General features: G+C 51.2%; 1 protein-coding gene across 13 annotated transcripts in view; it reads left to right on the plus strand.

The window, feature by feature from the left end:
* LRP8 (LDL receptor related protein 8) overlaps window positions 1–24,811 on the plus strand; it is a 77,887-nt gene that overhangs the window by 41,754 nt on the left and 11,322 nt on the right. For 3 of the 13 annotated variants that reach the window (XM_032296947.1, XM_032296949.1, XM_032296953.1), the window contains 13 exons: window positions 2,300–2,677; window positions 3,566–3,688; window positions 6,578–6,616; window positions 7,841–7,960; window positions 8,034–8,159; window positions 12,411–12,585; window positions 14,676–14,903; window positions 16,510–16,628; window positions 16,866–17,005; window positions 18,453–18,594; window positions 19,843–19,995; window positions 20,856–21,080; window positions 23,140–23,208. In XM_032296947.1, the coding sequence (XP_032152838.1) occupies window positions 2,300–2,677; window positions 3,566–3,688; window positions 6,578–6,616; window positions 7,841–7,960; window positions 8,034–8,159; window positions 12,411–12,585; window positions 14,676–14,903; window positions 16,510–16,628; window positions 16,866–17,005; window positions 18,453–18,594; window positions 19,843–19,995; window positions 20,856–21,080; window positions 23,140–23,208 (2,037 nt within the window). The remainder of the gene's footprint in view (window positions 1–2,299; window positions 2,678–3,565; window positions 3,689–6,577; window positions 6,617–7,840; window positions 7,961–8,033; window positions 8,160–12,410; window positions 12,586–14,675; window positions 14,904–16,509; window positions 16,629–16,865; window positions 17,006–18,452; window positions 18,595–19,842; window positions 19,996–20,855; window positions 21,081–23,139; window positions 23,209–24,811) is intronic. The other 10 variants (XM_032296948.1, XM_032296954.1, XM_032296957.1 and 7 more) reach the window with 8 other exon arrangements.

Below are 24,811 nucleotides of genomic sequence, written 5' to 3' on the forward strand. Positions count from 1 at the left end.
GCTGTCGCTACTAGGCTGTGTGGCAGGGCTGAGATATGGGCGGTCACTCTGGAGGGCTTGCCAGGCACTTGCCCATCACTGCCGCCTGCCCCTGTCTGCCAGCCTCTATATTTGCATCCCATCCATCTTTCCTGGCCCAGGGAAAATGCCATCTCCAGAGGTGTGCGAATCATTGCACTTTAAGATTCTAAGTTTGGAATTTGATGTGTCTGAAGCAGGAAGCATCTGGGTATAGGGAGAGATCCTGGCTGGGAACAGTAGTTTCAAAGTCCCAGTGATGGCACTGGCTCACTTCCTCAGCTGTGATAAGTTTGCTGGGACTCACTGGCCAACGAGAATCTTTTCCTCTTTCCAACCCACACAATCAGATGTTTCCTCCAGTATGAAGGCCACTACTGCAAGCATGGGTGTCTCTCCAGCGAAGCATGTTGGGACAGGAACATTCCCCATTCATTATGGGAGACAGAGGTGTCCGAAGGTCTTACTGGGCTTCCGTGCCACAGCTCCCGCCCTCCTAGGCAAGGGAGAAAGGGTCTTCCCGCCCCTCACCTCCCAGAACTTCTTCCATTTGTGAGTGCCAGGATCTTAAATCTACTGTCGGCTCCAAAACCTCAGAGAAAACTCAGTATGAAGAAGCACTTTCTTGACATCAGAATCTTCGAGTAAAAATTAAAATTTAAAAAGAAAAGAAGCACTTCCCATCAGCACTCCCGGAAAGCAGTGAGTCTGCCCTCCCTGCACACCAGCGAGCTGGGCTAGGCCAGGCAGGAGGGGAGCTCATCTAGGTGTGAGCGTCATCTTGCGGCACAGCGGCGTGTGCTTTGTCCACCAATGCCCCAGTGTCTCAAAAGCCCAGAAGGGGAGAAAAGGCAACTGTCAGACACTTGGTAGAGCTGTCAGAAACACATGACCTGAGCTGCCTACCTGGTGAAACTGAAGACATCACTCTATTTTATCTTCAGTAACAATGAAAATTGACAGTTTTCCACCAGAAAATGAAAACACAGACTCTGGGCGCCCCCACGTGGAAGGATCTGGCGCTGCCACCACTACCACGTCACCTTTGGCGACAGCCACTGAGTCCATGCCCCACCAGGGCCCACAGGCCAGGTCTTGGCCTGTGTGTGGACACACAGGAGGGCAAGAAGTGAGGAGGTCACTGCCCTGGGAAACAGCTGGAAAAACTCCAGGAAGGGAGGAGAAAACCAGAAAAGCCAAGAGGAGGAGTAGGAAGGAAAAGCCCCAAACCCAAGTTCTGGTTCTGTTATTATGGGCAAGCTGCTCCTCTCTCTGGGCCTCAGTTTCCCCATCTATAAACTGGCAATAAGTCTGGCTGTTCTCTAAGTTCCTCCCTGCCCCTGAGCTCAGACTAGCCTGCCAGAGAGAAGCCCAGAGCCCCAGGCAGAGCCATGACCCATGCCCTTAATTACTGCACATCCCATCATTGCACGTCATACCTGGGCCAGACCAGTGCCATCCACTCCACACCCACTCACTGCAGGGAGCTCTGTACCAGGCCGTCAGGACAAAGGAGGGTCACCCCCCAGGCAGCTGGAGTCATGGGGTAGATGGAAAAGGACATGAAACCCAGATGCCTTCATAGGCTGTGAGGACTCAGAAACGGAGGGCAGAGGCAAAGATTTCCCAAGTGGAGAAACACCGGGTGTCATGGAAGAGGTGGAATTTGGGCCCTTGAAAGACGAGAACTATCACTGCAAAATGTAGAGACAGTGGTGGGCAAGAAGTGGGTTCCCAGCAGATGGAGCAACTTGAGCAAAGGCTCCGCGTTGGGAGCCCGTGCACTGGGCCCAGCAAATGGTCCAGTGTGGTCAGGGCTGTGAAGGTTCAGGAGTGAGGTGATGGAGCCACAGGAGTGGCCCAGAGACGTCTTAGGTACCAGGCGGGGGGCTCAGGCGGAGCAGTGCAGGTTATGCTTGCACCACTGTGTTATGAGGAGCCAGCCCCAGACCCTGGTCCCTGGGAAGGGCCAGTGTCATTTAACAGATGGTGTCCTGGGACCATCGCAAGGTCCTTCAAGACAGGCCGCGCTGTAAGGCTTTAGAATCCCCTCCTAGTCCCACCATGCTCATGCTCATTCACCCAGTGAGGCCAGCGGGGCTCCCCAAGGGCAAGTGTGTTGGCCTCACCTAGCATGTCCGCGTTGGAAGCCCGCCTTCGGCCCCGAGAGGGACTTGTTCTGGCCCCTGGGTGAGGGTCGGAGCCCCTGTAGCCGGACCCGCGGGGCCCCAGGCCGGCCGGGGAGGGGTCGGCGGGCCGACCGGCTGTCTGTCCCGCGCAGTGTGCGCCCCGCACGAGTTCCAGTGCGGCAACCACTCGTGCCTGGCCGCCGTGTTCGTGTGCGACGGCGATGATGACTGCGGCGACGGCAGCGACGAGCGCGGATGTGCCGGCCCGGCCTGCGGGCCCCGCGAGTTCCGCTGCGGCGGCGGCGCCTGCATCCCGGAGCGCTGGGTCTGCGACCGCCAGTTCGACTGCGAGGACCGCTCGGACGAGGCCGCCGAGCTCTGCGGCCGCGCGGGCCCCGGGGCCACCTCCGCGCCGGCCGCCTGCGCCCCCGCCACCCAGTTCGCCTGCCGCAGCGGCGAGTGCGTGCACCTGGGCTGGCGCTGCGACGGCGACCGCGACTGCAAAGACAAGTCGGACGAGGCCGACTGCCGTAAGCCCCCTGCACACCGCCCGCCCCGCCCCGCCCGGGACCGCGGATCCGCCACCCGCTCCCGATCCCGATCCGCCAGGTGCAGGCTTCCTTGCGTTGCCTTACCTGAATACGTGGCCCGGGGTTACCACGGAGGAGAGCAGGGCTGGGAGAAGTGAAGGGACTTGTTAGAGTTCACGCGGCTGCCGGGCTGCGGAGCTCAGGTCTAACCCCAGGAGCCTCCGCCGGTACCTGTGTCCCTGCTGTGAGCCCTCCCACCCGTACTTCCCACCCCATCCCCCAACCCCTCTGTCCAGAAAGGTGCTCCTCCCGCCTTTCTACCTTCTAGGCCTGCTCAACCCTCAAGGCCTGGCCCAGACTCCTCTGACCTTCCCCATCCTTCTGCTGGGGAGGTCCCCAGCAGCCTTCTCCTGCAGCTCACCTCACACTGATGTCCCCATCTGAGCATTCCTAGCCCCACCCTGCACCCTGAGCTCCTAGAGGATGAGGAGGCTCTTAGGAGTCTCTGGGCTCCCAACCACCACCCCAGCACAACCCCTGGCACAGGAAGGGTTTGCTGAGTGGATGAAGTCATTAAGTAATGAGCAGCAAGACTCAAAAGAAGGCCCTGGAGAGAGGCAGGGACAGGGAAACAGGAGACCTGGGTTTAGTCCTGAACCTGCCAGCCAGAGTGCTGTGTGACCCCGGGCAAGGCCTTCCCCCTCTCTGAGCTTCAGTCTCCCCATCTGTACACCGAAGTGTGTTGGCCAGTATCCTCTGAGGACTCCTGAGCTCAGCCACGGATTCTGTTCTTGCCCAGGGTGGCTATGGCATGCAGATAAGGGTGGTGGGGAAAGCATCCTAGCACCACCCTGACTCTGATTCCCTCCCCTTGCCCTCTCCTGGCAGCACTGGGCACCTGCCGTGGGGACGAGTTCCAGTGTGGGGATGGGACATGTGTCCTTGCAATCAAGCACTGCAACCACGAGCAGGACTGTCCGGATGGGAGTGACGAAGCTGGCTGCCTACAGGGTGCGTGTGGTCAGGGCACAGAACGCCTCCTCTGTGAGGATGCCCTGGGCTCTGCTGACTCTCTGGAGAGAGCAGAGTTGGGAGGAGTCTCCCCTTGGTCCCAAGATAAGCTTTCCCCAGAACATCACTTTTCCCCTAAATCACCTGGCTCCCTTTCCATGGGGTTCTAGTGGCACCAGAACTGGATTTGTAAAGACTGCCAAAGCTGAAAGAGGCCTAGGGGGACGTGATAGGGTACTGTGAGAGGTCCAGCCCCCACCGTTGTCCAGGTCCCAGCCGCTGAGTGGCTTCCCTCATTAGTTCCCAGGCTGAGCAGAGGCTGTCTTGCTCCTCAGGGAGCTCCTTTCATTCTCAGATGGCTCTTCCGGTCACAACCTGCCCTCTGCAGGAGCAGGGACCCTCACTCACTAGTCATCTGGGGGAATGGATGACAGACGGGGCAGTGTGGCAGCTTCCCCTACCCAGGGCCCATGGGGCAAAGGTCCCTCTAGGAGATGGTCAGCCCCGCTCTAAGGACTCTCTAGAGCTGCTGCCTGGTCCTTCCCAGGACCTTAGTCCTGCAAGATCAGACGCAGATCCACACAGCCCTGCCCAGCTAGATGAGGCTGAGCCTCCTAATCATCCCTGGGGCCCTGTCCTGTGAGCAGAGCTGCCCATCCTGGATTTACCCGTCTGTCCTGGGCCACGCTCCAGGGACCTGTGAGGGCCTAGAACTGGAGCTCTGCTCACCTCCCGTGGGCCCTGGCCCAGCCCAGCCCTTGTCCAAGGTCTCACAGGCACCGTCCGCTCTGTTGTCCGGCCCAACATTCACCTTGTGAAGGTCCCGCAGATTTCAGTGTAAGAGTGGTGAGTGCGTGGACGAACAGAAGGACTTCCGGGACTGGTTGGATGAGCCTCTGAAAGAGTGTGGTGGGTGCCTGTCTACACCCACTGGCTGGACTCAGTCTCCTGCCATCCCCCTCCTGGTATCTGGGCTCGAGGCCTTCCTGTACCCCTGCCCTGACACTTTCTGCTCTGACCCTCTCTTTGGACTCCTGTGCTGTCCTATGGCTTCTCATGGGGCTCTTTGCCCCCAGGCCTCTGGTTCTGCATCGCTGCAAAGTTCTAAAAGCTTTCCCATCCCAGGGACTAAAAAGTTATGCTTTCTCTCACAAACTTGGCCTCTCCTCATTCCTTCCCCATTCAGACCTCTGAGTGTGTGCCTTCTGAAACTTTCTCTCTTCCTCGGTGTTCCTGCCCTGCTGACCTAGCCAGGGCCCTGGGCTCTGAGGTCTTCTAGGCCCTTGCAGAAGATCCGGCAGAGGGAGAGGTGGGCACAGCGGGCAGCCAGCCAGTTGAAGCACATCCAGGGCTACTGCTCAGGCCATACCTGCGTGGGAGTAGGGCAGACCCTGCAGCAGGAGATGGCACCACCCTAAGCCCTAAGGAGCTCGGACCTGATGGGAGGCCAGACTTGCAGGCCAGACTAGAGTGAGGCCTGGAAGGAGGCAGCTGCCCTGATGGCCGCTGCAGCTATCAAGCTGGGCTCCAGGCTAGAAGAACAGAGGACCCAGGCTGTAGATAGGGTGGGCTTCCCGAGAACATGCTGGAAACCCAGTGTGGACTCCAGGAAGGTTCGTGAGTCATTTTTTCAGTGTTCCCAGAAGGTCAGGGCTTGAGGGAGATTTGACAGAGAAGCCCTGGAGGAGAGAGCCTAGGTCAGTCCCTCCCTCTCCTACCTCCTGCAGACTGTTTTCCCCAGCACCTGCCGTCCCGGGCGCTTAGAGGAGCTTCATGTTTCCTCCCGTTTTGAAAATTAAAAAACTGATTGTGAAAGGAAGAGTAGCTAAGTGAAGGTGACTCAGCTTCTACCTGAGCTGGCAGGAGACGGATACTCCCTCTGCCTCCAGGACCTGCCAAGAGAAGGAACTTGTGGAAAAAGGGACAGAGAAGGCAGAGCTACTGAGCCTTGCGCCCTCCACACCCAGATGTGGAGTAGCCAGGGACTGCTAGCCTACTAAACCGCCTCTTCTCTCGTTGTCTGCATGACACACCAAAGAGGAGTATGTACACATGTGCTTGTGTCTGCGTGTGTCCTCTGTCTGTGTTGGTGAGAGGCCAGTGTCTGTATCCATATCTTCTGCTCTGATTAAAGCAGAGGAACTGCGTTCATGCATCTGTGTGTGTGGTCCCATGTATGTGTGAATGTATCTATGGAGTCCACGGGACTGTCAGTGCTCTGCACATAAGCTCGTATGTGTGCATGCAGGTGTGTGCATGCACGTGTGTGCAGTGACACCACTTCTTCCTTCCATGGAAGGAAGCCTCAAATACTACTCAGGCGTCTGTACCACTCTATCCCATGCCCCTCCTCTCCTGGCTCCCCAGCAGAATCATACCCAGGCTAGGTAGAATTAAGAAGGACCACAGACTTCCCTTCAGGCATCCTGGGGAAAGGCTACAGGGATGGACAGGTGCAGACCTGCTCTCCTTTCTCTCCCCCTCATCCCCTCGGCCCTGGAGGCCTCTGCCTTCCTTTATCGGAAGCCAGTCACTTTGAGCTCTCTCCTTTTGCCTTCCCCTTTCAGAGCCGACCTCCCTACCCGTGCCACTTCATCCAGTGCTCAGTAAATATAACTGCTGGGTTGCTGCTGCCTGCAAGAGGAGAGGAGGGAGGCGAGTGGGGGCATGATGGGCAGTGAGTGAGTGGGAGAACACATGACTGGACGTGCTCAGGGATTAATGCAGGAAAGGAGTGGTCAGGGAGCTCCGAGCAACTGAGAGATTCCTGGAGGGGGGGCTGCCATGGCTCGGCCCACCCCCAAGAGTCTCAGGCTTCCCAGGGCTGGACCTGGCTGAGTCATCCCCGGGTCCCCCAGTCATGGGGTTGCTGTGGTCTTGTTCTTTCAGTTCCACCAACATTCCTGGGAAACAGGAGGAGGCCCAGGGGTAAAGGGGACATTCCCTAAGCATGGCTCAGGCTGGAAGTGGGGGCACCCCGTAGCTGTGCATGACCTGGGGTGGGCAGCTCAAACCAGCTATATGCATGGCCATGGCTGGCTCAGCTCAGCACTGCTTGGCTTGGCTGGACTGGCGGTGCATGAGCCTGGGGAGCAAGGGGCACGGCACTTCCCCTTGGCTTGTGGAATTAACCTTCTATGACTCTAAAGCTCAGGAGATGCTGTGAGAGCCTTGATCCTGGCCTACCTGACCTCCCCTAGGACCCTGCCAGAAGGTAGTGAGGGAGTGGAGGATGGGGAACCAGAACCAGATGACCTCCGGGCGTCACCTCTCGCAGCAGGTGGTAATCCTGGAACCAGGCCCATGACAAGACGGAGGAACAGGGACAGGTGCTGAGAGGAGAGAAGTTGAACAAATACATCATATTGGTTCATGGTAGGAGAGAACTGATCTAGCAATGGCTCCATGTAAAAAAAAGGCCCAGGAGTCTTAAATAACCACAAGCACATTAGGGGTCATCCTGTGTTGTTCAGATTCCTTCTGCATGGCAGACTAGCTCTGGGCCCTGTCCAGAGAGGGACGTGGACAGATGGAGTGAGTCCAGAGAAAGACACCCAAATGGCAGGGGCCCAGATATCTGTGCTTTAAGGAGGCTGTGAGGGAGCCTGTGGGAGCTCTCAGGGAGCCTGTGCATTCTGGCCATCCCCACACAGCAGAGCTGGGAGCAGAAGCAGAAGGCTCAGCAGGCAGTCCTGGTTCACCGTGGAGCCGGCTGCCTCTGGGGGGAAGTGGGCTCCCTGGGACTGAGATGTTTAAGCAGGGGTGTTTGGAAGGGATTCTTGGAGTATCCTGAGGGTTGGATGGAGCTGCAAGAAACATGTTTGTGAAAGGAAAGACCTTGAGCCACTGGGAAAGGCCCAGCTGCCTCCAGCTCGGTGGTGAAGAGAGCCCCAGCCGGGAGGCCAGGGACCTGTGTTCTGGTTCCCCTCTACCCTGTCTCTGTCTGGCCTTGAGCAGGGTCCTGCCCTCTCTGTACTGCCTCCTGCTCAGACACCAGGCAGATGAGACTGAGGCTCAGTGAGGTTGTGAAGCCCTCCTGGCTCTGTGGGAGTCCCACTGCCTTGAGGCTCTGCTTCTGCTCTAGGGCCACCCCTGCCCTGCCCCCACTCCTCCTGGGCTCCTGGAGTCTCAGGAGCCCATGTCCCTCCCCAGGGCTGAACGAGTGTCTGCACAACAATGGCGGCTGCTCACACATCTGCACTGACCTCAAGAATGGCTTTGAATGCACGTGCCCAGCAGGCTTCCAGCTCCTGGACAAGAAGACCTGTGGCGGTGAGACCTTCTCCCACACCCCCAAGCAGAAGCAGATCCTCCCTCCAGTTCTGACCCCTGCTCCTCCCCACAGACATTGATGAGTGCGAGGACCCAGATGCCTGCAGCCAGATCTGTGTCAATTACAAGGGCTATTTTAAGTGCGAGTGCTACCCTGGCTACGAGATGGACCTGCTGACCAAGAACTGCAAGGCCGCTGGTACGGACACCTGAGGGCAGGGGGACAGCTCTGAAAGGAATATAGGAAGCAGCGTGTTTCCACCTGTGTGAGGAGTGGCTATGTACAAGAAGGTTGTGTTACTGAGAAGTGCAGGAATCCTCGGTCCCTTATCTAGCTTGGGAGAAAGAATTCAGCCAAGAGACAATTAGTAACATAAGCAAAGGTTTATTAAGGAGATAATAGTACACTCCGAGACAGTAGCAGGCTGACCCAGCTGGGAGCCGCAGCAGTAGCTGTGTTTCTTTAAAGGGACAATACTCTGAAAGGTGACGCAGAGCAGGGCAGGCTGCTGAAAGAAACAGCCAGCAGCAGCCCTCAGAGCTCTGCATTGGGTTTTTTTCTTGAAGTTCCCATCTCTGTCCTGAATCTCTGCCTTTTTGTCTGGTTTTCTCATTCCTGCCTTAAGTCCCTGCCGGTTCCTCACCTGGTTCCCACCCAGGTTTGTGGGACCTCCCCTTACTATTAGTTCATGCACATGCCCATGCCCAGCTCTGGGTACAAATGGTACCTAATGGTGGCATCGCTCATTACCGCCACCCCAGGAAGGTTGTATAGCAGTCAAATCTTATTGGGCCTGCATACCCTAGGAATCTCCCCTTCGCCCTCCCCCTCCTCCTCAGCTTGCAGCTAGCTACATTCCTCTCGGTGGACTGCAGAGTGAGTGGTTACTGGGCATCTTAAGGGGTGTTCCTTTCTGCACAGGTATTTCCCCTCCTCTCTGCTCATATCTAGCATGCGTGTTTTGGGTGGTTTCTGGTGTAAGATTTTCCAGACCTCCCTTTTCTCAGGGGCTCCCCCTTCTGCTCATGTCAGCTGACTCCCTACTCTAACCGTTGCACACACAGTGCCCACACAAGGCACTGCATGCTAACACCCACACAGACACTGTATAGAGCCACCCAATACAGCCCACAGAGATGACACTCATACAACGGAATATACAGACAGAATTGAACCACAGAGAGGCTACACACACAGCATGGGCGGTCTACACAAAGAGCATGACCTGGGCAGACCTGCACATGGATCACTTCAGCCAACTGAATTAATTTATTGTATTCAGTTGTTTATATTGAACACCTAACATTTTGGTAGACACTGGGGATTCAGCAGTAAGCAAAATAGATGCAAATCCCTGTCTGCCCTCAACAGACTTATACTCTAATGGGTGAGCCAGGCTAGAAATCAGATAAATAAATACAATATAGTATATGGCAGATGGCGATAAGGGCTAAGGAGAAACAGAAAAAAGAGAATGGGAATCGGGAAGTCCAGGTGAGCAGTGGATTACAGTTTTAAATGGAATGGTCAGGGAAGCCCTCACCGAGAGGGTATTTGAGTAAAGAAGGTGAAGGGGTCGGGTGTGGTGGCTCACACTGTAATCCCAACACTTTGGGAGGCCTAGGCAGGAAGATCGTTTGAGGCCAGGAGTTCAAGACTAGCCTGGGCAATGTAGTAAGATCCCATCTCTAAAAAAATTTTAAAAATTGCCAGGTGCGGTACCATGCACCTGTAGTCCCAAGCTACTCAGGAGGCTGAGGCAGGAGGATCCCTTGAGACCAGGAGTTTGGGGCTGCAATGAGTTATGATGCCACTGCACTCCAGCCTGTGTGACAGTGAGACCTTTTCTAAAAAAAAAGGAAAAAGGAGGGAGGGAGGTGAGACAGTGAGCCACCATGCAGTTATCTTCAGGAACAGCATTTCAGGCCGAAGGGTCAGAAACTGCAAAAGCCCTAATGCAGGAGCATGTCTAGTATGTGCAGGGAATAGCAAGGAGGCTGATACAGCTGGAGCAAGGAAACTAGGAAGAGATGAAGCCAGAGAGGTGGCTAGGGGCAGCCCAAAGGGCCTTCCAGACCATCTGAAGAGCTAACTCTGGATTTCACTTTAAGTGGGGGGAAGCCACTGAGGGCTCTGAATAGGGGAGGGACATGGTGTGACATTTTAAGAGGGTCCTTCTGACTGCAGTGTTGAGAACAGACTCTAAAGGGCAAGGGAGAAGGCAGGGAAACCACTTAAGAGGTTATTGCAATAATCCAGAAGAGAGGTGATGGTGGCCGAGCCCGTATTCCCACATTATTACTGTGGGAATAATGAGAAGCGGACGGACTGCAGTTATAGTGCAAAGGCTAGCCAACGGGATTTGCTTATGAATTGAATGTGGGATGTGAAAAAAAGTTACAGCAACTGAAAAAATAAGATTGCTACTTATGGGCTTGGGAAAGATGGTGAGGGAAGCAGTTTTGGAAGAATATTAGACTGTTTTAGACGTGGTAAGTTTAAGAAAACTGGTTAGATGTCCAAGTAGAGATACTGAGTAGGCAGTTGGATATATGAGTCTGGAGTTCATATGCATGTTAAATACAATATATAACATATAACAGTATGGCAGCCACAATACTGACATATGGCCCATAAACCCAAAAAGTATACTACCCAAACTGTACAATATATAACACATACATTAGTATATCACATATGACATGTAACCTGTTCTTGTCCCCATACAGGACACATGTAATACATGACACAGATTATGTAAATGCACTGGAGACAACACGCAACTACCCATGCATACACAAAATCCACACATATGAATATTTAAAGTGCAACTACATAAAATCTCAAATCATAAACACACGGGGTTCCTGTCACAGTCACAGCCCTCATTTAAAATCACTCCAGCATGCCCCTTTCACCTGGCTCCTGCCTTCAGGGAGGTGAAGTGTCATTGCTGTCATTTTGGGGTGAGGGCAGTCACAGCTTGTCAGTTTTTGTCCTTGCCCCCCCCCGCTCCTCGAGTCCATTCTCCATGCTCTCTGTTTGTACCACACTTCTGTCTCACCCCCGCCCTGCTTTGAATTAGTCTCCATCACTACGCACAGGTCACACACCCAGCCCCAGGCCCTACATGGCTCTGTGCTGGTCCCATCCTCCAGGGAGCACGTTAGCCTGGCACAGATGCACAGTGACAGGGACTGGTGGCTGGCAGTAGTGTCAGCGGGAAAACACGAGAAGGCACAGGCAGCTTGAGGGACAGGTGTTACTAGGAGCAGCCCCTCAGACAGTGGTGGTGCCAGAGAGTGGCCCAATACATCTAGAAACAGGCTGTGGAGCTGGTGCGAGGCCCTCAGAGGCCTGTGGGACAGGGACCTTCCACATGGAGTAGCCAGGAAAGTCTAGGTCACTTATTTATAATCTTAAAATCTAACCCTAAATCTAAAAAAACCAACAGGTTTCGTGTATACATGAGCAGCTGTATGCTGTCTCTACTGCATGTATATAATCTGTGTCGTATATCACATGTGTCCCATCTCTGCCATTGGCTCAGGACAGAGAACAAATTCTCACCGAGCTCATAGGCCCCTTTGTGTTCTGGCCCCTGCCAAGCTCTGAAGCTCATCTCTTGCTATGTCCCCAACACTTTCTATCCTGAGTTTTCTTTCTTTTTTTCCTTTAAGACAGGGTCTCTGTCACCCAGGCTGGAGTGCAGTGGCACAATCATGGCTCACTGCAGCCTTGACCTCCTGAGTAGCTGGGACTACAGGGATGTGCCACCATGCCCAGCTAATGTTTTTTTTTAATAGAGATCGGATCTTGCCATTTTGCCCAGGCTAAATTCCTGGCCTCAAGCAGTGTGCCAGTCTCAGCCTCCCAGAGTGTTGGGATTACCAGTGTGAGCCACTGTGCCCAGCCCCGAGTTATCTTTCTAAGAAATTTGCTTGCTCAGGTAGTTCGTTCTTGAACCACACCGTTAGGGCCCAAGCAGAGAAGGTGGTGGTTGCCGGAAAGAAATGCATGGTAGGTGGAAGGGACAACCTGAGCAAAGGCCCTGAGGCAGGAAGCCCTTCCACGGCTAGGGAATGGCATCCGGTAGCTGGAGTCAGGCCGTGCTGGAGGGGCGAGTCATGAGGCTGGACAGGGAGCTTGGAGTCACACTGTAGAAGGCTTTCAGCACAGGCCTAAGGAGGAACTGGGGAGCCAGCAAAGATCTTGGAGAAGGTTGTATCTAGTAAAAAGAATAAAAATCCTCCGGCTATGCGTGGTGCTCTGCATCTTCTGCTTTCTGTACTCATTATTTCATCTGCTCCTGCAACCTGTCAAGTAGAAATTGTCACTACTGTTTTAAGGAAAATGGGTGTGTTGCCCAGCAAGTGAGTGGCAGTCTTGGTCTCCAGGCTTCCTGCCTCTTGCACTGACTCTTTCTCTTTCAACCTCCCTGGCTGGCAGCTGGCAAGAGCCCATCCCTGATCTTCACCAATCGGCACGAGGTGCGGAGGATCGACCTGGTGAAGCGGAACTACTCACGCCTCATCCCCATGCTCAAGAACGTCGTGGCACTAGATGTGGAAGTTGCCACCAATCGCATCTATTGGTGTGACCTCTCCTACCGTAAGATCTATAGGTGAGCAGCCACATCCTCTGCAGCAAAGCCTGAAGAGTGGGGGTGAGGGGTGGTGACAGATGAGGAGGGGACAGTGGCCTCTGCCTCTAGAGTTCCTCAGGACAGATTGGGGCTTGTGAAGAGATGCAGGATCACGGTGGATATGAAACCTCCGGGATTGTACTGGGGCTAGAGTAGGCTGAGGGTGGGCTCCCGTGGGTGAGCAGCTTTGAGCCCCAAACACCTGGGCTCTGTCTGACTTCTGGAGGCCTAATGTGGAAGCAAAAGACACAGGAAATGTTCAGCCAGGGCAGAAAGGAAGAACTTCTGGCTTTAGGGAGGACTTTCCAAGCAGCTCATATCCCTGTGTGTTGGACCCTGGGGACTCCAGATGACTTAGATCTGGTCCCTGCCCAGAGGATCCCACTCACAACACAGTGACATCCATTTGTGATGATGATGAGGAGAAAGTACCGAGGAGGCCTCAGACCCCACCTGGGCCTCTGATCTGATGTGCCTTCCTGGATGCCATCACCCCCAGGCCAGGTTTTCACTGTGTCTTTGACACCACAGTCAGTGACCTGGGTGCTTGGGAAGCTCTCCACACGCTGGAGGAAGCTCTCTCCTAGGACTTTCTCAGATGTCAGCAGCCTGCCTCCCTGTGTTTCTGGGCCCCCTTTAGACAGGCATGTCCTTTTTTAACCCTGAGATCCACTTGGCAGGAGTGCCAATGACCAGGCACGGGTAGACATTGAATCACTGATGAAAGAATGATGGGATGGATGGGTGGACGAGTGGACGGAAGCAAACATAGCAAGTGCCACTCACAGACAACTGGATTCCTGCCTCCCCACAACACACAGACACACTCAGTTCACACACACCCAAAAACATAGCTAGAACAATGCCTGTCCAAGAGTTGTAACTGAAAGAGGCAGGATTTGGTGACAGACTAGATGCGGGGCTAAAGGAGGACATTTACTCCCAGGGAGTGAATTTTGGGAGTTTCAGGGTTTTGGCTTGGGAGGTTTCATGGATGGTGGTGCTGTTCTCTGATGTGGGAAGCAGAGGATGAGGATCAGGGGTCAGGGGTTGGGCCGTCTGGTTGGCCGAGGGGAGGGGAATGGGGATGAACAGTTTTGTACATACTGAGTTCGAGGTGTCCGTGGGACATCCAAAGGGAGCTAGTTGGCTTTGCAGTCTGGATCTTAAGAGAGTTGTTGGGATTGGAGAGTTAGTTATGGATGGCAGTGGACACTAAGGAACTAATCACCCAGAGAGTGGGCAAGAAGAAGAAAACCTCTGGGGAAACAGCATCTGGGAAAGGAAGTCCTGCTAATGTTGCCTCCTGAGTGTCTACTGTATTCTTAGCCCTTCTCTCCATTCTCACTGGCACGGTCACTCTTCAGACTCTCTTAATTTTCCCCCCAGACGCTGTAACATCCTCCTAACCAGTTTCCCTGCTTCATTCCCTCCCCTTCCAACCCATCCACTTCACAGATGCCACAGTGAACTAACAGGCTTATTGGATTATGTCCTCTGGCCTGTCCAGTTACCACTGGGGATAAATCCTAATTACTTGGCATGGTACTCAAAGCCCATCAGGATGTGGTTCCTGCCTGCACCTGATACCACATAACCAGCTCCCCGAGTAGCTCGTTATTCCAGAGCAGACTTGCCTCTGGGCATTTGCACATGCCCTTCTTGTTCCCTCATAGCTTTCTGTCTTGGTGAACTCGGCTCCTGGCGTACTCATCCTTCAGGACTCAACGATAAAGCCTTCTCCCGCCCTCTGGAATGATGCAGTCTCCATGCCTCTCTGCCATAACCTCTAATGCTTTCCATAATCACATTGTATTCTATCTGGCTCTCTCTAATGGGCAGAGCTGTAGGGCAGCCCCACCTTAGAAAGCTGCAGACCAAGGCCCATGTAAGCCTGTACCCCTACCCTTGTACCCAGGGAATGTGAGGAGTGGAAATTATCCAAGTTCCTCTAAAAATCTACTGCCATGGCCCAGATGGAAGAGAGACAGGGCAAGTGTGCACAGGTAGCTCCAGATGGACCCATGGGTGGAACATCTGCGCCATGGCCATCTCTGGTTTCTCTTAAGCGCCTACATGGACAAGGCCAGTGACCCGAAAGAGCAGGAGGTCCTCATTGATGAGCAGCTACACTCTCCAGAGGGCCTGGCAGTGGACTGGGTCCACAGGCACATCTACTGGACCGACTCGGGCAATAAGACCATCTCAGTGGCCACAGTTGATGGTGGCCGCCGATGCACTCTCTTCAGCCGTAACCTCAGTGAACCCCGAGCCATCGCTGTTGACCCCCTGCGAGGGTGAGTGTCCCCACTGAACTTCCCGTTCTCCCACTATAGGTGTTCAGTCCTCTCGTGTCTGTCACAAGAGCTATCTTGAGATCCCTAGAAGCTCTGGGCCACTCAGACACAGGCCATGGGGAAGAAAGTCCTGTTAATCCCCAACTGAGGTTCTCCGGGCGTTGATCACCAAAGTTCTCCCTGGACTCTCCGACCCACTGGTTATATCCATAGAATTGGAGCATCTCAGAGCAGAGTAGGGCTCTAGAGGTGGCCTGATAGAAGCTCCCGGGGGAGGAAGCCTCTCCTCAGCCTACTGCAGGTAGGCATCTGGCAGCTGCTTGCATACTTCCAAAGACAAGTAGCTCATTACCTTCCACAGGGCCTGTTTCATTGTGGGGCAGCTCTGCCCATTAGAAAGTGGGGTTTTTCCCTCATAATCCCAAATCTGTCTCTCTATCACTTCCTCCATTGGCCTCTGGAGTTACATAAAATATGTCTGTTCCCTGCCCTGCGGGAGAGCCAGCAAGATTTCCTCAAATCTCAAATCCAAGATCACTGGCCTGTTCTCCAGACTGCCCACCTCCATCCCCACATCCGTTGCCTATGGTCTCTGGGCCCTCGCCACCCAGGCTGCCCTGCTGTGGGCACCCCTGAATTTTGGGAGTTTGGGATTCTGAACAGAACAGGACTCCCTCTCCCTCAGTGGGGATATCTTGAGATGGTTTTTTTTAGCTTTGTTTCACGTTAAGTTTACCAGAATCAACAGCTGCTTCCTACTGCTGTTTCCTTGCTAAACAGGGACAAGAAAACCCTCTTCTTCAGGCAAGGGCAGCTGGTGAGGGGACTGCCACTTGGGAGGTTATATGAGGCCTTGGGAAGTGACTGATAGCTGCCATTCACTGAGCATATGTCAGGTGCTCCCAGCACAGTACTAGGCCCTCTGACGGATACTGAGCCTCTCATTTCACCCTCACTTCATCCCTGCTCCCTGTCTGTTCTCACGCAGACTTTGTGTTGCGCCTGCCACATCCTGTTCCTCACATCATAGAGTTACACCCAGCCCAACCCCGATCCACTGTGGATCTTTCAGGGTCCCAGCAGGAAACCCACTGCATACTCAAGATAACTGAAGGAGGGTTTAATAAAGGGACTATTTACAAAGGAGTGGGTAAGGTCTAGTTTACTATCTTGGATTAGTAACAATGGGCTATTCCCAGCCCTAGTAGGCCTGAGGAGACAGGAGCGGGGACGGGGTTACCTGAGTTAAGAAGGTTACCCACTTTCTGCTCTACAACCAGAATAGAGAGGGCTTATAGGGGCCTTCCCCACACTGACACCCTGAGGCTCTAGTTAGCACTGCCAGAAATGGGAGAGTTGGGCTCACATGCTATTAAGCTGAGGCTGGGTGCAATCTTGGAGAATCCAGCATTCCTCAAATCCAGTTCTCAAATGAGGTGAAGGCTAAAGTGCCTGCTAATGCTAAGATCTGATGGCTCAAAAGGACTTTAGAGGTCTTCTCAGTCCCTACTAAACATAACCCTCAACTAGTCAATGGGTTATTGAGCTTTCGTGACTCAGACTGCCTGTCCCCAAAGGAACCAAACTGGGTTATTTTGTCTTTTAGGTTCATGTATTGGTCTGACTGGGGGTACCAGGCCAAGATTGAGAAATCTGGGCTCAACGGTGTGGACCGGCAAACACTGGTGTCAGACAATATTGAGTGGCCCAACGGAATCACCCTGGGTGAGCCCTGCCTTTCCTGGGTTGGGGCCTATTCTCGTGCCTTATCCTGATCACTGTCTGGAACACCGTGGGTCTTCTTTCTGGGTCCTCTCATGGTGCCAGTGCCTTTGTTTCCTGATGGTTGCCCTAGGCTGGCCTCAGTGTGTGGCCTAGAAATGTGGGCAGGGAGGGATACAAAACAGGAGAGCTCCAGATTGGGGTCCCAGGTTCATGACCTGATCCTGCTTCCTTCCCAAGATCTGCTGAGCCAGCGCTTGTACTGGGTAGACTCCAAGCTGCACCAACTGTCCAGCATTGACTTCAGTGGAGGCAACAGAAAGAGGCTGATTTCCTCCACTGACTTCCTGAGCCACCCTTTTGGGATAGCTGTGTTTGAGGTGAGTCTCCGGGGAGGCCTTGGCCCACTAGGAAGCTGCAGCCTAGAAAATGCTTGTTCAAACAGGATGACTCCCTGAGACTTCTTCCAATGAAAACAGGAACAGGGAAACCAACTGGTTTGTTTGTATACAATCTGCGAGCTGCCTGCACACAAAGGCTCTGCAGCCCACTCTCCCCTGGCAGCCTTTCCCACGCTCTCTTCCCAAGACCCCTCTCTCAGAGCACTTCTCACAGGTGAGTTGCTAGGCATGTATGTTTCTTCTCTGTGCCCTCGGCACCTAGCACTGTACCCCATATACAAAAGGTACCCAGTAAAGGGAGGAAAGGAAGAAGGAACATACATATCCTTAGAATCATTTCCTGCCTGAGAGATGCTATTCAATTCTGCACTCTTTTGTTGACCCCTGCCAGACCTGGGGTCACAGAAGTGAATCAGATACTATCCCAGTCTCAAGAAGCTCCCAAGAAGGTGAGGAGCCAAGACCCTCCTGTACCCTGACCCTAATGACCTCTCTTCTCCGCGAATGAGGAGGCCAGAACCAACCAAGGTCTCACACATTCACCTCTTCCCCAAAATTAAATCCACCACCAAGGGGAGGGAAAGCCAGGGGATGATGGTCTGTGGTAGTCATTGGCAGGATTTGCTTGCAGCAATATTACTCAGCACTGCTCTGAAATTGTGGGCAAAGCTCCACCTCTAAGTCCAGCCCCTGCTTTAAAAGACAGGTGTGTTGGGACACAAGTGTGTGTGCTTGTTCATATACATAGCATGTACATGTAAAGTATGCATATATGCATGAGTATATACAAATGCATCAGAATAAAGGTGTACATTCCTCTGTGGGCTGGTGCTTATGCATGTACATACACATACCAAGATGTATTTAGGCTGCATATTTAGGGGCAAATGTAGCTTTCTGTATGTGGATGAACATTTGAATATGTGTTTAGATCTGTGTATAAGGATGCACAGTTGTACCTGTATGTGTGGATTTGCTGACAGATGCACTTCTAGGCTTATATGGACTAACCATGTGGACTTGTGTGCACACCCAGAGGCTATAGGAAGCCCATCAGGGCGTAACCGTCATAGCTCACACATCCTTTCCAATCTTGGTCCCAGGCCCCAGTAATGATAATAGCTATAGAGATTAACCTTGGGTTTCTGCTGGGCTCTAGCAAGCAGGCTTAGTTCAGCATGAATGAGTCATGTTGTAGCTGTCAGTCCAAAGCACAGAATCACCGAATGATCCTCTAAGACAGAAGGGAACCAAGAGAGGCACATCACAGATCAGAGGCTGGGAGCCCCACTGTGAATCCATGGACCAAACCGCTCAGGGAAGATTTTAGGGTAGTTCTCATGACTATGGTTTGGGGCTAAGCCCTCAGATTGAGGTCATGGATTTAGACTCCAGACTTTCCATCCTCTGCATCTATACCCCACAGGACAAAGTGTTCTGGACAGACCTGGAGAACGAGGCCATTTTCAGCGCAAATCGGCTCAATGGCCTGGAAATCTCCACCCTGGCTGAGAACCTCAATAACCCACATGACATTGTTGTCTTCCATGAGCTGAAGCAGCCAAGAGGTGAGCTGTCTCTGGTCCTAGGTCCCAGGTCCCCTCCCTGTGTCCTCTCCTTCCACCAGACAGCCTGTGTTCACATTCAGGTCACAACTCAGCAACCCCAGGAATAATAATAATCCCTCTTGTTGGTAGAGTACTTTGTCATCATGTTTTATCTCATTTTACCTCAAGTTCTTTGTGAAATAAGGCTGAGTATAAATGAATACATAATGTCCTGTTTTTGCCAATCCTACAAAGTGTGGGTATTACTCTTCTTTTCACAGTAGAGGAAACAGAAGCTCAGAGAGGTAAAATAATGTTAGCAGGTGGCAGAACTAAAACCTAAACCTAGGCCTGTCTGATTCCAAAGCTGCTTCCACCATGACACATTGCTTCTAACTTGCTGTTTGTAGCCATTTTGCAGTGGTATAAGGCTTATGTATCTGAGGGCTTATGAGTCAGCTTATTGGCTGGGACTAAAATCTAGGAGTCCTACTACTAGGTTGTCCCCTCCTCTAACACTAGGATATACTAATTCTAACTGTAACTGAAGTGTTGGCTGCCAGGGTGAAGCTTGGAAAGCAAGGGAGTGTAAGAAGATAGGACTGGTGCCTGATTCTTGACCTAGAAATTCAAATGAGAGACATAGTGTGTGGCATAGGCAAAAAACAAAAACCATGGGCTTATGGGCTTTGGGGCCCAGCAGACCTCAATTTAAGTTCTAGCTCCAGTCTAGACATGGTGGCTCATGCCTGTAATCCCAACACTGACAGGCTGAGGCAGGAGGATCCCTTGAGCCCAGGAGCTCAGGGCAGCAGTGGGCTATGATTGCCTTACTGTACTCTGGCCTGGGCGACACAGCAAGACCCCTTCTCTTAAAAAAAAAAAAATTCGTAGAGTATAGCTTTGACGAGTTTGTTCTCTTTGAGCCTAGGCGTCTTTATCTGTTGGTCTGGGGTGTAATATCCCCACCTCTCAGAATTTTTGCAAGGATTAAATGAGAATATGAGGATAAAACACCAGGTACGGTGCTGGAAAGTACCCAGTAAAAGTAGTAGGGAGGCCGGGCACAGTGGCTTACGTCTGCAATTTCAGCACTTGTACTCCAAGAGCTTTGGGGGAAAAAAGAAAGAAAAAGAAAAAAGAAATACATAAAAAAGGTAGTAGGGCAAGCTTTCTGAGCGAGCCATGTGGGAAAGGCCTCTTCCTCAGGAGGCAGGAAGACCTGGCATGTCCTGTCTGTGCCCCAGCTGTCTCCCTCTCTGCCATTAGCTGCAGATGCCTGTGAGCTGAGTGCCCAGCCTAATGGAGGCTGTGAGTACCTGTGCCTTCCTGCTCCTCAGATCTCCAGCCACTCTCCCAAGTACACGTGTGCCTGTCCTGACACAATGTGGCTAGGTCCAGACATGAAGAGGTGCTACCGAGGTAAGTAGACCTTCCAGGAGGGCTGGCCCCTTGCAATGTCAGAACCCCACCCTGCTGAAATCTTCCTTTGGCTCTGGGACACAGTATGCTGCTGGTTCTCTTCCATCTTCCATGGCTACTTGGTGCCTTTTCAGGGCTTCTCTTTTTTACCTTCCTCAAATGCTCATCTCCCCAGGATCCTTCCATACCTTTTTCTCACTCCCAAGGAAAAAATGCACATATACAAAAAATATTTTAAATTTGGTTTCAGGGAGCTTCTGGAACCCTTTAAAAACCTCATAGTAAGAACCCTTAATCTCCATGGCTTCAGATACATGTAGATAACCATGTGTTTGCCTATTTCTCACCTAGAACTTAGCAAACACTACACAGGAGCCCTTCTGCAATATGATTGGGACTAATAGTAAGTTTATACTTCAACTGCATACATATATTCATGTCCCAATCTTGATGTATAGCCAAGGCCTTTTATTTGAGCCTAAGTCTACTGCATTATTAATAATTTACAGGTTTAATTGTTTAAGGTGGAATAAGAATTTAAATCTATTGGTATGACAATATGAGTGTAAAATTCTTCTAGATTTATCTGATTTCCCCTTCCTGTGGTCTTTTTATTGGTGGTTTTACTCACAACTAATTCTACATCAGTGTTTTAATGACTCATCTTTATGGCCTCAAAGTGAAGTGCTTAGCATTTAGCTAAATAAAAGATCATAGCCCACCAGGGAGATTAGGAAAGGCTTCACAGAAGTGGCATTTGAGCTACCCCATGATGATAAGTTCCTAAGTATAACTCAGAGGCAATAACTTAGGCAACGAAATTATCTGTCCAAGTGACCTCCATGGTATTTCCCCTCCAGCACCTCAATCTACCTCAACTACGACGTTAGCCTCTACCACGACAAGGACGGTACCTGCCACCGCAAGAGCCCCTGGGACCACCGTTCACAGCCCCACCTACCAGAACCACAGCACAGAGACACCAAGCCTGGCAGCTGCAGTCCCAAGCTCAGTTAGTGTCCCCAGGGCTCCCAGCATCAGCCCGTCTACCCTAAGCCCTGCAACCAGCAACCACTCCCAGCACTGTAAGGAAATGAGTTCTGCATTCTTTCATGACATGGGAGGGCTCCTAGGGAAGCCAGGATGAGGGGTATGTGATATGAGGAACTTACCAGAGCTGAATATTGCATATCTTTGAGGAGATTACTGCATATCTGAGAGACGGGTAGAGTGCCAGCTTGTGATTTGGGACTCCCAGGTGCCCCTACCTTACAGAGGGTCTGGCAGGAAGCTGAGACACTCTGAGCCTCAGTTGCTTCTCTTGCAAAGTAGAAATAACCACGCTTCCACAACCTGCTTCACAAAATTGCCATGAGAGACAAAGGTGTAACCAGTGTAACTGGAGATGCTCATGCACACAGCCCTTGCTGACTCTGTGTGTGTGTGTGTGTCTATGTTTCACAGAGTTTTGATGTGTATATGAGCAGGGGTCCCTGGTGTTTGGAAAGCTCTGATCTCAGTTCCCAGCAGGTCCCCAGAGAGTAATATCCACAACCGTGGTCTCCTTGTACCTTTTTCCAACCCTGAGATGAAAATAATTAAGTTCACCACTTATTAATTCATTGGGAGCAATAATTGTCACTGCTAGAATGTTCTATCTCATTAATCAGCAAATACCTTTTTAATTGAGTTACCTGCCAGGGGGAGTTCATTTAAAAGATAAACTATCTTTTTAATTTTTTCCCCTACATGGATGGCCCAGAAACCAAGCTGCTCAGCAGCACCTTTCTAATTGGTCCTATTTTGCCAGCAGAAGCTGGGTTTTTGGAGTGAAGCACTTACTCCAAAGTTTGCAGAGGCAGGCAGAACATGTGTGAATTCCAGTTCCTCTCATCTGAGGGCAGAGCCCCTCACCAGCTGCTTCTTACTGGCTTCCTCATGCTCTAGGTTTTAATGTCACTGTCCAGTGTTCACTGTGGCCCAGAGCGGGAGGACAGCAGCATTTCCATAGTTAGCTCTGGAAGCAAGCAGTGCAGCTCTTTTCTCTCCTTAATTGTTAGACTGTCTTGGAGTAACATGGATCCAGTCACATTGAGAGAGGATGGGCCTTGGGCCATTGCTGGGGGAAGTCATCTCCTCATCTGCAGCAAGTGTAGATGATGGCTCCTTTTCACACTGCAGGGAGCTGTCAGGATCTAAGGGAAAAACGCTTTCTGAACTATAAAGTGCTTCACAAATGTTACAATGAAGATGATTGTAAGAGTGAGAAGATGGCACAGCGTAGTTTTTCAAAAAGACAGTATATTTCACTTTTCAGTGTAAAAATGTGCTTTTATATATATTTTTAAAATTTAGACCTTACAACAACCCCTATCCCACTCTCTACCCTCTTTGAACTAGGCAAAGTTGTGCCAAGCATTTTATATTCATTTTAAATGAATTATTTCATTTAATCCTTACCATATGCCAAGGATATAGGTGATATCACTATTTTAAAGATATAAAAGTATATCATGTGATGTGTTTATGATATATAAAAATTGGCCCAAGGTCACATGGATAGTGAATAGTAGAGCTGGGACTTGAACCCAGAAGTCTGACACAGAAGCCTGTGCTCTGGATTCCTCCACACTATACTATGTCCCATTTTAATTACTTATGAAAAAGTAATAATAATAATGCAGATGGACAGACAGCTCACCAAAAACAGTACTGGCAAAGAAGCAGTTACTGATGGGAAAAGGCAAATGGCCTAGTCCATCAGCAACACAAAGACCTAGGTACTCACCTTGCCATGCACAACCCCAGCTTCTGACCACCATGGTACTGTGGAAAGTCCCCAACTCGTGGGACTTGGGGCATGAGTCCTGGGTTCAGGTCCCAGCTCTGCCACTTTTCTGTGAGTCCCCGCACCCCTCAGTTAAGACTCAGTTTCCTCACCTGTAAAATGGAGATAACTTCTGTCCTGCTTGCCTCACAGGAGTTGTGATAGGATCTGGAAAGACTGAATTATTAGGTGTTAGCCAGGATCATCATTTCGGAATGAAGATGAGATGCAATTGGGTGGTTCTCACCAGTTGAGGCCAGTATGGGCTTGGACACGTAGTGACAGAGCATCACTCTGCAAATGTTTGTGTTTTGCAGATGGAAATGAAGACAATAAGATGGGCTCAACAGTCACTGCCGCTGTTATCGGGATCATCGTGCCTATAGGTGAGTGTGGCCCCCAGTCACTGAGAAGAAAAGAGAGACCCTGCTCAGGCCTAGGGAAAAGCACTAGCAGGGTAGAGAACTTGGCCTGCCCTATTGACTTGTTCTGCGCTTGCAGCCTTCCTGCCCACCTCTCAGTCCTGATTTAATTTGGTTTTTCAAATTAAATCAGGCTCTTCAGGACCTGGCCCCAAGTGACCTTCCAAGTACACCCCCCATCTCCCACCTCGATTCACACTCTACACTCCAGCCACGTGAAGTGCGACTATATGATCCCTGTTCTCCCCAGCTCCTAGCAATGTCTGGCACATGGTAGGAAATCAAGGATTTGTTGAATTAATGAATAGAGCTGCTTACCATTCCTTTAATAAGTCATACTGTCTTGTTTTCTTTCTGTTTGGTTTTCAACAAGTATTTATTAAGCAGCTACTATGTGCCAAACTGTGATAAGGGGAGGAAAGGCAGTTAAAGATAAATAAAACGTGGTTCTGTCCTACAAAAGTGTATAGTCTTGCTGGAGAGACACACATAACACAGATAAGTTCGTTATGACCTGGTGGGTCCTAAGGTTAAGCTGTATGCACTGACTTCAGAGACAGTGCTGAGGATATACTTAACTTGGGCTGGGGGAGAGGGTAAGAGGGTAGGGGAGGTTTCCTAAGGGAAGTGATATTTGTGTTGGGTCAGCCAAGTGAAGGAGGATCAAGAGCAGTCCAAGCAGTGGAGACAGCATGAGCAAAGCCAGGAGTAGGAAATGGCCTAGAAGGGTCAGGATGGGGTGGGTTTAGAGCTAGAAGGAGATTAGTACGGCCACAGTATAACACTTGGTTAAGACCTCACAGAGAACCACCGGGGGCTGATTCATTCTCTTCCACTCCAGTGTTCACACAGTATCATGTACATCCCTCTCTTAGCAGTCTCATCTCTTAGCAGTCTCTTTGAATTGTGATTGTCCATTCAGAGCTTTACCTCCCTTATTTGCCTATGAGTACTTCAAGGACAGGAACTTTGTCTTTTTATCCCGGGACTCTTCAGTATGGCAAGTTAGTCAGCAAACGTTTTAAAAACGTCTCCCCTGTGTGAGACACTGTGCCAAGTGCCAAGGATCCAGGGAAGAAAAAGATAAAGACTTTAAGAGCTTTCAGCCTTTAATCAGACTAAGCAAAAATAAAGTCATTTAATATAGATGTTAATACATATCATAATGTGCTATATAATAGGGGCATGTTGGATATAGAGAGAGACAGAGGAACAGTGTAATAGTGGCATGATATTCCTGTGAAGGGATAGTAGAAGGAAAGGTAATTCCAGAGTAAAAGTGGAGCTTCTGGAGAAGATGGCATTTGAATTGGCCTTGAAAGGCTTCACCAGAAGAGATGTTGGTGAGATGATTATTGCAGGATTATTTTGAGTGGAGAAAGACAAATCTACCCATTTCTTGCCATCCTGTGTCCTGTAGAAAGAGGCAGATGTATGCTGTTTCGCTGACATAACTTACTCTGAAATAATATTTCTAATTTCTGCTAATCTGAGGAGTGAAAGATGAGTATTGTTTCCCTAACATTTTCCTGTGAGGTAGAGTATCTTTTCATAAGCTTATCGCCAC

This window comes from Sapajus apella, unplaced genomic scaffold (assembly GCF_009761245.1).
Source record: "Sapajus apella isolate SASKATOON/1434 unplaced genomic scaffold, GSC_monkey_1.0 scaffold36, whole genome shotgun sequence".
NCBI classification, from domain to species: Eukaryota; Metazoa; Chordata; class Mammalia; order Primates; family Cebidae; genus Sapajus; species Sapajus apella.